This window comes from Carlito syrichta, unplaced genomic scaffold (genome assembly GCF_000164805.1).
Source record: "Carlito syrichta isolate Samal-C Ts95f unplaced genomic scaffold, Tarsius_syrichta-2.0.1 Scaffold118020, whole genome shotgun sequence".
Lineage (NCBI taxonomy): Eukaryota > Metazoa > Chordata > Mammalia > Primates > Tarsiidae > Carlito > Carlito syrichta.
The window spans coordinates 49,111-61,219 of NW_007062116.1; the positions used below are offsets into that span (position 1 = coordinate 49,111).

General features: G+C 57.7%; 1 protein-coding gene across 1 annotated transcript in view; it reads left to right on the top strand.

Moving 5' to 3' along the window:
- The window catches only part of LOC103249236 (trinucleotide repeat-containing gene 18 protein-like), a gene marked incomplete at both ends in the record, with an annotated part of 51,420 nt that extends 39,709 nt beyond the window's left edge, over positions 1 to 11,711 (top strand). The window contains 8 exons of the mRNA XM_021707467.1: positions 832 to 901; positions 3,892 to 4,044; positions 4,773 to 4,914; positions 6,889 to 7,006; positions 7,470 to 7,545; positions 7,643 to 7,751; positions 10,401 to 10,517; positions 11,547 to 11,711. Of these exons, the coding sequence (XP_021563142.1) occupies positions 832 to 901; positions 3,892 to 4,044; positions 4,773 to 4,914; positions 6,889 to 7,006; positions 7,470 to 7,545; positions 7,643 to 7,751; positions 10,401 to 10,517; positions 11,547 to 11,711 (950 nt within the window). The remainder of the gene's footprint in view (positions 1 to 831; positions 902 to 3,891; positions 4,045 to 4,772; positions 4,915 to 6,888; positions 7,007 to 7,469; positions 7,546 to 7,642; positions 7,752 to 10,400; positions 10,518 to 11,546) is intronic.
- Between the last annotated feature and the right edge of the window lie 398 nt (positions 11,712 to 12,109).

Consider the following 12,109-nt stretch of genomic DNA (forward strand, 5'->3'; position numbering starts at 1 on the left):
GAACTACAGACGCAAGCTACCACGCCCAGCTAATTTTTTTATTTATTGTAGAGATGAGGTCTCGCCAAGTTACCCAGGCGGGTCTCGAACCTGCGGGTTTAGGCAATCCACTCATCTCAGCCTCCCAAAGCGCGGGATTACAGGCTGAGCCACCGAGCCCGGCCAAAAACTTACTTTTCAAGAGCTCTGTGATAATTAGACTTTTTGTACTGGCTACCTGGAAGCTAAGGGCTACTGTTGCCCTTTTGGCACCGGCTACTAGGAAGGTAATGGTCACTTGCTTCCTTTGTAAGTGGCTGCATTCAGAGTTAACAGCCTGCTTTTGACAGTATTCTGCCTCAGCCCCTCCACCTGGAGTCCCTGATACAGGATGAACCCTCCAATGGCAAAGACACTAGAGAAAAGTCAGAAAAGGGATGAGACTGGCATTGGTTTCCTGCTGATGGGTGGTAGTGAGGACGGGGCTGCGTGTGCACGCCCTCCACAGGCACCTTGGGTTTGTGCTCACCTCTGTCCTCTCCTGGCTGAGGCTGTCTTGTGTTTTGTAGGGCCTTGGAGGGCAGTTGCCAATATAAATAATAATGACGACCCTCCCAGGCAACCCATAGTAGGCCCAGACCCATACTTACTTAGCACTCACAGGACCACATGAAGTAGGTTTCTCATGTTAGTCGTACTTTATGGGTGGTCCACAAGATGACCAGTACCTGCCCAAGGTCTCGGCGGCTAATGGTTCCTGGAGGTGAGCTTTGAGCACTGGGAGCCTAGCATCAGTTGAGGCTCCTGGGGGCCTTAGCCACTGGGCCACACTGCCTCCCTGGCCTTCCCCAGATGCGGCTTCTTGGAGCCCCCAGGTTCTCACGTCCTGGTGTCTGAACAGCTGAAGGGCTCACTGCTGGGGGTGAGGACCAGAGGCCCACCCGGTCCCAGCCTTTTGATGGTACAGCAAGAGACTGACACTGAACTGATGAACTGTCCACAGAGGGACAGTCGACACCCAAGGAGATGGTCCACGCCCCACCACCCCAAGAACAACCCCTGTGAATGCTTTTTTTGAGATATACGTGTGTATAGGAGTCCCCCCTTATCTGCAGGGGATGTGGTTCGAGACCCCCAGTGGTTTAAACCCGGTCCTAGAAGCACTGACCATACACCATAGTTGTCACTTGCAGCTTGAGTTTAACAGGAACACTAGCACGGATTTCTTTTCCCCCTTTTCACAATTTCACGGATGGAAGATTAGTGATCTTAGCAGCCTCAGCCTACGATGCTTTTCCTTTCCTTATAAGCCAAGTGCTTCCACCTTTTCACTTAAAGGAACCACTTTTGTGGTTTCTCTTTGGCGTGTCTGAATCGCCAGGGTCACTACTGTTACACTTTGGGGCTATTTTTAAGTAAAATGAAGGTGATTTGGACACCAGCACTTAGACACCACAAATGTGAATCTGGTTGGTGATGGAGCCGGCCACTAAGTGACTGTTGGGCAGGAGTGTGTACGGCGTGGGTACAGTGGGCACGGGGTGGGGGTTGCATCCGAGGCGGGGCGGGACGTGCAGTTGATCTTGAGAGTTGTTCATTTTCTGGAATTTTCCGTCTAATATTCTCAGACCTCGACTGACCACAGGTAACTAAAACCGCCAAAAGTGAAACCTTGGATAAAAGGGAACTCCTGTCTCCTGCTTTTTAGACTTTGTACAGTCTTTTGTCGTATCACATGCATTTCCATTTTATGTTTATTTGAATCACTATTTTATTTTAATTAATTAATTATTTTGAGTTGGAATCTCACTCTGTTGCCCATACTGGAGTGCAGTGGCCACTCCTGGCCACTGCAGCCTCGACCTGCTGGGCTCCGGCGATCCTTCCGCCTCAGCCTTCCAAGGAGCTGCAACTACAGGCGCGCGCTACCACGCCCGGCTAATTTTTTTGATTTATTGTAACGATGAGGTCTCGCCAAGTTGCCCAGGCGGGTCTCGAACCCGTGGGCTCAGGCAGTCCACTCACCTCAGCCTCCCAAGGCGCGGGATTACAGGCTGAGCCACCGAGCCTGGTTTGAATCACTATTTTAAATACCATCCACTGACCGGGCACCCCGTAGTTAGCACCGGCTCCTGCCACCGTCCCTGTGGCTGTTGGTGGTTTGGGTGCTGGTGGTCCTTGGCCATTGTAGTTACCAAAGCGGCAGACATCTCTGTCCTGTGTCTAGTGCTTCTGTCACACTGGAAGCCATCTTCTTATGAGAAAAAAGAAAAAGCTGGGGGTGGGGCTCCCAGAAATGGGTTTTCTGGTCCGAGGGAAAGAAACAGTTACTGGTTTATCTGATTATAACAGTAATTCAGATGATAAAGAAGAGGAAGAAAAGAAAAATCCACTTGGACTTTTTCTGCAGTCATTTCCTTTTGTCCCCTGCCTCGTGCATACAGTTGCAAAGACATGCACGGTGAGATGAACTGTCTAATGACAGATGTCAGAGATAAGGGGACCGAGCCACCAACGTTCCCTCAGCCCCTCAGTTGCCTCTGACTTCAGAAATAGGAAAAGGGTTAAGATGTGCAGCTGAAACAAGAAAGTACTGTTTGTGTGTGTGTGTGTGTCTGTGTGTCTGTGTATAATGTTCCCCTCCAAAATGGGGATTAAATTGTATCCCTTTATCCCTAGAGAATGTCCTTTTTTGGCCTTTTTGATGCCATCTGCTTTGACTTGCATGTTTGATAGATACGGATGCTGTGACTTCTATTGTTGTCTTGGTAACATTTGTCCTGTATGAGCCTTTTCTGCTTCTTAATTCTCCACCTCCCCTGGCCCTGGCCATTTGTTTTAGACACGTCCCTTTTGAAAAAAGCAGAGAGTTAGTCTCTCGTCCCCCACCGCTGTAACCTCTGGATTTGCCAGCTGTGAGCTTGAGTCCTGTTTTATTGCACAGAGTGTCATCATTTTCATTTTCTGGTGCCCTTGGCTCTGGCTCAAAACACGACATCAGCCGCCGTCGTGAACGCGTGTCACCGTGTGTGTCCACACACCAGAGCTTCTAGCAGGTCGCCGGATGCCTAGGCTGTTTCTCCTTCTTTGCTCTGATACACGAAGCTGTCTGTGATGCTGGTTTTTTAAAGGTTTGGGCCAGTTTGCCCCTGACCAGTGGGGACAAGAGCTGGTTGTCTCCGCCTGGGAGGCCTTCGGGAGGGGCTGGAGGCCCCACCCATCGAGGGGCCGTGGCGGAGTAGACATTCTGGAAGCAGCATAGGCACCAGCCAGCGATTTCAGTTCCCCTTCCAGGACTACGTCCCATAGGACTTGTTGGTGAGGTCATGTTATTGTGGCATCATTTGAAAGAGTGAAAAATGGAGACAGTTTTCAGGCCCATCACGCCGTGGGGTGGGGGCGAAACGAAATGAACTGTGGTTCCACTCCCTGGGCCGCTGTCATAAAACACGACGAAGCCACCTCTGTGTAGTCCAGTCGTGCGGGCAAAAAACGTTGCCAAGTGGGACTTTTGGTAAATTCCCACCTGTTTAAAAAAATACCGTGTGTGTGTAAAGTGTCTGCATAGCCTTTGTGTTTCCATGTGCTTGTGGAAGGTTCTGGAAGGATTCGCTGTGCTGTTACTAGTGGCTACTTCTGTGTAGTTGGCAGGAGGGTCATTGGAGAGGAACCTGCACTATATTCACCTCAGGGTGGTCTTTTCGGCGGGGAGCCAGCCAGGGATATATAATAGTAATAAGGTTATTAACATTAAAAGCAAATACACTTGCAGGGACAGAGGAGTGTCCATTCCTTCCAGGTGTGGCGTGCTCAGGGTGGCCTAGAACCTCTGGGGCGCGTCGGTGGAGCAGGCAGGGGTCCCCGGACCTCGCCTGCCTTCTGATGGCTCCGCTCTGCCACTTCCCCCCGCAGAAGAAGAAAGGGAAGGAGGCCGGGCCAGGAGCCGCCCCGCCTCCACCCCGCGTTCCCGCCCTGCCCTCTGAGGCCAGGGCCCCTCACGCCAGCTCACTGGCCGCCGCCAAGAGAAGCAAGTCCAAGGCCAGAGGGAAGGAGGTGAAGAAGGAGGTGAGGCAGGGCATCGTGGGGTGGCGCGGGTCTGGGCCCGGTGCCCGGGTAGGGAGGCTCAGCACCCCGATTCCACCCTGTGTTCCCGAGGCCAGGGGCGGGGTCTCCACCTGCTTCTGCATCTGCCCTCTCCACGGCCGAGGCTCAGAGAGGGGAGGGGGCGAAGCTGCTGTCCCCGTGCCCTGAGGGGGAGGAGGTGCTCGGGACCCGGCCCCTGTCCCCAGCAGATGCCCCTCTAGCGGGGAGGGGGGACGCCTGAATGATGACCTTGAGACCTGTTGGGCCACTGGGGCCCCCAGTGCAGCGCCAGGTCCCCCCAGGGTCCTCAGCCTGGGGCTAATTTCTTCCCTCCTTTGACGGATGAGGGTGTGCGTGTGTTCGTGCCCAAAGCCCCTGCCTAGACTGTTTCTCCTCAAACCCACTGAGTGTGGCTGGGGATTGCCTCAGTTTCTCTAAGGAGGGAATCAGGCCTTCTGCTGCAAAAGTATTGTACAGAGCACTGAGTACTGAGTACTGTGCTGAGTATGTGCACGCTCTAGCCAGCTGGATCTAGGCCTGTTTCATCCTTCCTTTGGCCTCTGGGGTGTGCCCAGCTGAGCCCCTGGCTGTGCACATGGCGGATGCTTCTGTGGCCTGGTGGTGGCCGTGGGTTTCCAGGAAGGGCCTCCAGCTGGGCGGGACACCCATGCCTTGTCCTAAGCCGTTGGTCTGGTGTGTTCTGTCCCCAGAACCGGGGCAAGGGAGGTGCCGTGAGCAAGCTGATGGAGAGCATGGCAGCCGAGGAAGACTTTGAGCCCAACCAGGACTCCAGCTTCTCTGAGGACGAGCACCTGCCACGAGGTGGGGCCGTGGAGCGACCGCTGACTCCAGGTGGGTGGCCTGGTGCTCTGCAGGAGGGGCTGCGGGGAGGAAGATCTGAGCCCAGCCTGGGACAGGAGGGGCAAAGCGGGAGAACAGCCTGTGCAAAGGCCCTGTGCCGAGCAGAAGGTTATCTGAGGCCCACAGAAAGGAGGCCAGTTTGACTGCAACTTAGAAGCTGGGGAGGAGGCAGAGGTGGATCACCCAAAGTCTCACGGACCTTGGGAAGGGTTTGGTGTTCACCCCAAGGAAAGCAAGAAGCTCTCTGAGGTTGCACGTGGAGGAGCGACAGGTCGAGTGGGTTTTTAAGGGAGCCGTCTCACTGCTGCATGGAGATTGAGTCGGAGGGGAGGCAGGGAGTCCAGTGAGGAGGCTGTCTCCATCCGGGCAAGCCTGTAGTAACCGGGCGCCTGTGGGGACGACAGGGAGACGGGGTGGGTGAGCACGTTAGCAGAGAGGGGACATGCTCTGTGGGGCAGATGGCAGAGCAGGAAGGGTGAAGACTGCAGGGGTTAGGGGAGAGCTGTACCTGAGACTCGGCTCACGGGGCTGCACGCTGGGCTTTGGAGGCTGGCGTTTGGGACGCCTGGAGAAGTCCTGGGGACTCCAGGAGGCACCGGGAGCCTGGAGTCTGGAGCCCTGAGAAGTGGCCGGTATGGGGGGGGGGGAAGGAGGAGCCGCCCCAGGCGTGCTGGTCAGCGGCTGCTGTGTGACAACCCGTTGCCTGCACCTCAGAGCGCTGGGTGGCTGTGCTGACCTCAGAGGGGCCTGTTCCCGTGGGGATGGTGTGGTTGGGTCGGCTGGTGCAGATCTGCTGTCCTCCCTCCATGGGTTGTGTAGCCTGCTCGACCCGTGGCCCTGCTGGGTGTGGTTGTCTCCCAGGGGCACCACTGGAGGCTCACCAGGGAAAGCGGGACCCAGGAGGCCTCTCGGGACCTAGGCTCAGTGTTGGCCTCTGGCCGTTTCTGCCCTTAAGAGTCAAACAGCCAAGCCCAGCATCATGACGTAAGAAGTCCCCTCTGCCACGGGAAGGCATGGGTGCTGGTGCAGGTGGGGTGGAGTGGCCCCATTGTTCTGTCTACCCCTGTAAGCCATTGGCTTTTTTTTCTCTTTTCTTTTAGAGATAGGGTCTTGCTCACTCAGTCTGGGGTGTAGAGGCACGATCATAGCTCACCGCAGCCTGTAACTCCTAGGTTTAAGTGATGCTCCCACCTCCGCCTCCCAAATAGCTGAGGCTGGCTTTTTTTTTTTGTAGAGCAGGGTCTTGTTATGTAGTCCAAGCTGGGCTTGAATTCCTGGCCTCAAGCGATCTTCCTTCCTTGGCCTCCCAAAGTGCTAGGATTACAGGCATAAGCCACCGCTTCTGGCCTGTCTTTAAAAATAAAATGAGCAGTGACAAGGGGGAAGACTGGGCTAAAGTTCCCATCAAGAAGGAAGAGCAGGCCCAGGAGCCAGGGCTGATGCCACTGAGAGTCGAGTCTAGCGATGGGAGCGGGGCTCAAGAGAAGGCGGCTGCAGGTGGAGGGGGAGGTGTTGGGGGCGGGTGCCGACCACCCACCTGGGGAGTCTGCCTGGGGCGCTGGTTTCCACCGGAAAGGGAAACGGTGGCTGGAAAGCCTGGAGGTTTGGCCGAGGGGGCAGCAGTGGGGGCTGCCGAACGTCATGGCAGGATGGCAGCGAGGACAGGGCGGCACTGATGACCCGGTGCTCCATGCCCAGGCGCAGAGGATGTGGGTCTTGGATGGGGGGGACTCACCCCACCTGGCGTCTTTCCAGGCATCCAGGCTGGGCGGGGCTGCGACGAGAGAGCCGCACAGGCGCGGGTGCGCTGGCCTGTGCTCACAGCCCGCATGGCTAAGATGGGTGCCCGTAGCTGAGCCCCGTGGGCCCACGCAGGCTCCCTGGGCCTCCGTCCCGAGGCTTGATGGCCGTAGGGGGTCTCCCAGCTGCCTAGCCCCGCCCCGGCTCATGGCCTGGCCCCCACAGCCCCCCGCTCCTGCATCATCGACAAGGACGAGCTGAAGGACGGCCTGCGTGTGCTTATCCCCATGGACGACAAGCTGCTGTACGCTGGACACGTGCAGACAGTGCACTCGCCGGACATGTGAGTGTGCGCGTGGCCGCCGGAGGCCTGGCCTACTGGATCCTGGGTCCGGGCGGCCCCTGTCCTCCCGGCAGCTGCTGCCCTCTCTGGGCTGTGACTTTTTCCCCATAGGACAGGGCAGGGCTCAGAGCAGACGGGGTGCCCTGCAGGGTTGGGGTGCCCGCTGGGCACGACTGCCTGTGGCAGGAGTCCCGGCGTGAAAGGGCGGTAGAGTGCATTGGCCTCTCTGGGGTCCAAACTGGATGGCCCAGCTGCTGTGCGGCCCAGCCCCGAGTGACACAGTCCAGGAGACCAAGCCCAGAGGAGAGCAAATTTGCCCGAGTTCTAGCGAGTCAGAAGGTCTGAGGCCCGATGCCTCCTCCCAGGGTCTGGGAGGCAGAACTGGTGGTGCTGGGGCCGGGGTCCCTTGGGGGGCGTTTCTCAGCCTCTGCCACCTCATGCCACATTTGTCCCGGCCCCGCAGATATCGTGTGGTGGTGGAGGGCGAGCGCGGCAACCGACCCCACATCTACTGTCTGGAGCAGCTGCTGCAGGAGGCGGTAAGGGGAGGGGAGGAACCTTGGGGCTGAGGGCGTTGGAGGCCATGGCTACCGCTGTGGCCTGATCCCCGCCGGCGCTCAATCCCACGCCCTGTAGATCATCGACGTGAGGCCGGCTTCCACGCGCTTCTTGCCGCAAGGGACCAGGATCGCAGCCTACTGGAGCCAGCAGTACCGCTGTCTCTACCCGGGCACCGTGGTCCGAGGTGAGGCGGCCCCTCTCCCCCCCTCCCGTTTCCTAACATGCCAGTATGGACTCACTTGGTGGCTGAAACCCAACTCTAGCTGACTCAAGGGTAAAGACTTATGGGCTCACGTGACTGAGAACTGGAGGGCCTAGGTACGGTTGGATCCAGGCGCCATGTGAACGTTGCTTTTGGTCACGCCCTCTCTCGGGATCTGTCAACAGTGCTCTCCTCCATGCTGGCTTCCCACTAGCTCTGTGGGGGCTGTATTTGACCATCTTCGCAAATCCTGTCGCTGGAGAATTCCTCGGTCCCCAGGTTTCCCCACACAAGTCCTGGGGTGAGCTACTCGGGTTGCGTGGTTTTCGTGGAATCTACCGCTGTGAGTCTGCTCGGCGGGGGCCTGGCTCATGTTCTCACCCCTGAGGCTGAGGAGCGAGGTTGGCTTCCTTTCCCACGTGGACTGAGGGCGGGTGGGTACGTGGCTTCCCCAGGAGAGCTGGGATGTCATCGGCAGGATGAGGAGAGGGAAGCTGGTAGACACAGATCACAGGTGCCCAGAAGATGTGGGTGTGGGTGTCAGGAGGAGAAAAAGGCAGATGCTCAATGGTTCACCCCTTAGATTCTCCAAAACCGGCATCTCCAGGAGGTGCCTTGTGCGGGTGTTGGTTTCGACCAAAAACAAAGCCAAATACCCACAAGCCAAATACCGTCCACCCCTTGGCCGCCTCCAGGCACACCCAGTGAAGAGACACGGGTGCCTGGCTGGCAACACAGCAGATGACTGGCACAGTCTGAGCCACAGGGTCTCAGGTTGCGAGGACGCCTTTTTTCTATCCACGAGTCACAAGTTTATCACCGAAGCTCTGAAAGTGCTGTTAGGATAGTGAAAGCTTGCCTTGGAGTCACGTCTCCCGGGGCCTCGCACTGTGGGTGCCAGCTGTTTCCCAGGCTAGCTCCCAGTGTCGGGCTTGGGCCGTCCCCTTGCTGTGGTTCCGACCCTCCTGAAGCAGCCGGTGCCTTTCTCGCTCCTGGTTCAGCCCCTGGTCTTGGCAGAGGGTCCTCAGTCGCTTTTTGAGAAAGCACCCGGGGGATGTATCCCTCACATCCTCACGTGTCTGTGATCTCTCTGTCCTGCCCGCATTCTTCAGCGGTGGTTGAACTGGGTGTAAATTCTAGATGGGACTTCGTTTCCCCTCACATTTCAGCGTCCTCGCTCCCATTTCTGATCTAGCGCCTGCTGGATTTAGGAGTTGTTTGGGAAGTTGAGGGCCATTCTGAGACCCCTATCCTTGCAGAAGACCTGTTTTGTTCCTCTTGGAAAACGCGTAGGATTTTCTCATTATCCTTAGATCGGGGAGTGTGTGTGTGTGTGTGTGTGTGTGTGTGTGTGTGTGTGTGTGCCCTGCTGGCTGTCTGGGAAGGAGGCTTTGATAGTAAAGTCCATTTCCTTGAATTTTAGAAGTTCCACTTGTAATATTACTTGGATACTATCCCTCGATCTGTCGTCTCTGGAACCTGCTCTAGTCCGGTGACTTTTCATGCTTGTATATTTTTTCTGTTATTGTCCATTTCCTTATTTTGTTCAGCCTTCTAGGATATTTCCTCTACTTTATATTTCGAATCCCTTCTGTTCTCTTGAATTTAAAGAAATTTCTGCCGTCATTAAAAAATTCTCAAGAGTTCTTTCTTTTTCCCTGAATATTTCTTAAAAAAAAAAAGTCTTTTTCTTTCATCAGCACATTGCCTTTTAGAAAATGTCTCAGAAGATCCCTTTTCCTTTTAGGTGTCTTTGGCTCCCCTTTCTCCCAGGCCCCCTGTTCCTTCTGTCTGTCTGCTCTGTGCTCTTCCTCTCCCTCTCATTAGAGGCCCTTTACCTCCTGGCGATCCTTCATGCACAAGACGTCAGCGAGCAAAGCCTCGCTACGGGGTGGGCAGGAATGGACCAGCACAAGCAGGTCTTTTTCCTTCAGCCCGCCGGCTTCCCCACGCCCTTGGAGATACAGGCTTAGCCGCTGGCATTCGGGAGGGGGCCTGGGGTGGTGCCTTCCGTGTGTGGACTTCCCTGTTAAGCCCTGGTTTGGGTGGGGGCCCACACGCCCTCCTCACTTGTGCCCAGTGTCCTTCAGTCCGGAGCCTCTCTAGGGGTCCCGGCTCCTGCCGCTGCGTGACCCTCAGCCTGTTCAGTATTGGGGGTCCCCGGGCTCCATCTCCAGAGGTGCCTGGTGCCTTGGACTCGAGCCTCGGCAGGGTCCTCCTGGGAAAACCACCTCCTTGTTCACATCGCCTCCTACCAGGCACCAGGGGGTCAGCTCCCACATGCCGTCCCGACGTCTCCCACCTGCCGCCCCCCCCCCCGCCTGTTCCTGTGTCCTGCAGGGCTGATGCTTCACTCCTCCTTTACTGTTGTTTGGGGAGGTTTGGGCATGAGTGGGCGTGGCTGTTGCATGTCCCCCAGAGTTAGCTAGAAACGGGTGAGCCGTTACTCCTGCCTAGACCCCCCCGGCTGTGAGGCCCATATTCTGCACCACTGTATACTCCCCACCGGTGCCGCCACTGCCATGCCTTAGAGGCCAGGGCTGCGTGTGGGCTGGCCTTGCGTCCCCTGTCCTGTGTCCTGCCAGGGAGCCGGGGGTCCGAGGGCCTCCCCTGACCCCCCTCCTCCCACAGGGCTGCTGGACCTGGAGGACGATGGGGACCTGATCACTGTGGAGTTTGACGACGGCGACACGGGGAGGATTCCCCTCTCGCACATCCGCCTCCTGCCTCCTGACTACAAGATCCAGTGTGAGTGGCGAACCCGTGACACCGGCGCCCCTGCTCTCTGAGCCTGGCTCTGGGCTCTGCCTGCCGTTTGGACCCACAGGGATGGACACGGCAGAAACCATGGTGGGGGTGTCCAGGCAGGGCTGGGGAGAGGGTGTCTCAGGCCTTGCAGTCCCGTGTCCCATGGCCTTTGAGGGTAGTGCCAGGCCCAGGGGCCCAGGCCGTGGCAGGCTGATCAAGAACTGCTGTTGGCAGTTCCGGGCTCAGCATCGAATGTTGGCCTCGGCCCCGCGTGGTCGGCACTGCCATCCCCTGTGAATGACGGGACAGTGCTGGGCTCAAGGGGATGGACTCATCCAGGGTGCTCCCACTAGTAAGAGGAAGAGTCAGGACTTGGACCCAGCACTGCCTGAGTCCCCGCGGTTGACGGCATCTGAGGTTGTGAATGTTTCCTAAGTGGGTCATCCAAACAACAAACCAGCTGAGTGTGGTGGCTCACACCTGTACTCCCAGCACTTTGGGAGTCTGAGGCGGGAGGATTGCTGGAGGCCAGGCGTTTGAGACCAGCCTGGGCAACATAGTAAGACCCCATCTGTACAAAAAACTTAAAAATTAGCTGCGCGTGGTGGTGCGTGCCTGGAGTCCCAGCTGTTCAGGAGGCTGAGGGAGGAGGATTGCTTGAGCCTAGGGGTTGGAGGCTGCAGTGAGCTATGATCATACCGCTGCACGCCTCCAGCCGGGCGACAGCGAGGCTCTGACTCTAAAAGCAACAACGAAAGTCAGCATCTGTGTTCAGCCCTTCCAAGTTCCCCAAAGCGCTTTCTGTGAGTTCATTCGCTCGAGGGCCCTGCTGAGCGGCTGGTGTACACACACCTTGGCTGCTTCCCCCTCCCCGATGGCCACCAGCCCCTCTACCTGCCAGACCTCTCAGCCTGCTGGGGAAACCCACCCGGGGCCAGCCTCGGCGTCTGTTCCCACTCCCCGGGGCAGCGGGTCCGGCAGCTCCGAGAGGGGATCCCGGGCCTGAGCCCCTGTGCGTTGCGCCTGCAGGTGCGGAGCCGTCCCCGGCCCTCCTGGTGCCAAGCGCCAAGCGCCGCAGCCGGAAGACCAGCAAAGACACCGGGGAAGGCAAGGACGGGGGCACGGCAGGGTCCGAGGAGCCAGGAGCCAAGGCCCGGGGGCGCGGGCGGAAACCCAGCACCAAGGCCAAGGGTGGTACGTCTGCCCAGGCCCTGCCCAGGCTCAAGGGTGGGTGCCGGTGAGGGGGGTCGGGCACTCCTGGGAGCTGAGCACGGGGCCGGGGACCTGCAGAGTGACCACTCCCATCTCTGAGAACTCTGCACCGCAGGGCAGGTCTGAGCAGTGGACAGATTTGGAGAGTGAGGATCAGGCAGGCAGGGGGATTTGTCAGAGGCAGAGCCAAGATTCAACCTGTTTCCCTCCAGAGTCCAGAGAAAAATGCTTCGGTCTGAAGCCGAGGTGACCCAGGACCCCGTTGGGGCTAACACGACCTGAGGTGGTTGTCCCAGGGGAGCCACTTGCAGGAGGGCAGAGGGGCCCCCTGGCAGGCCTGGCGGTGGCAGAGCCGCACTGACGCTGGCCTTTGAGGCCCC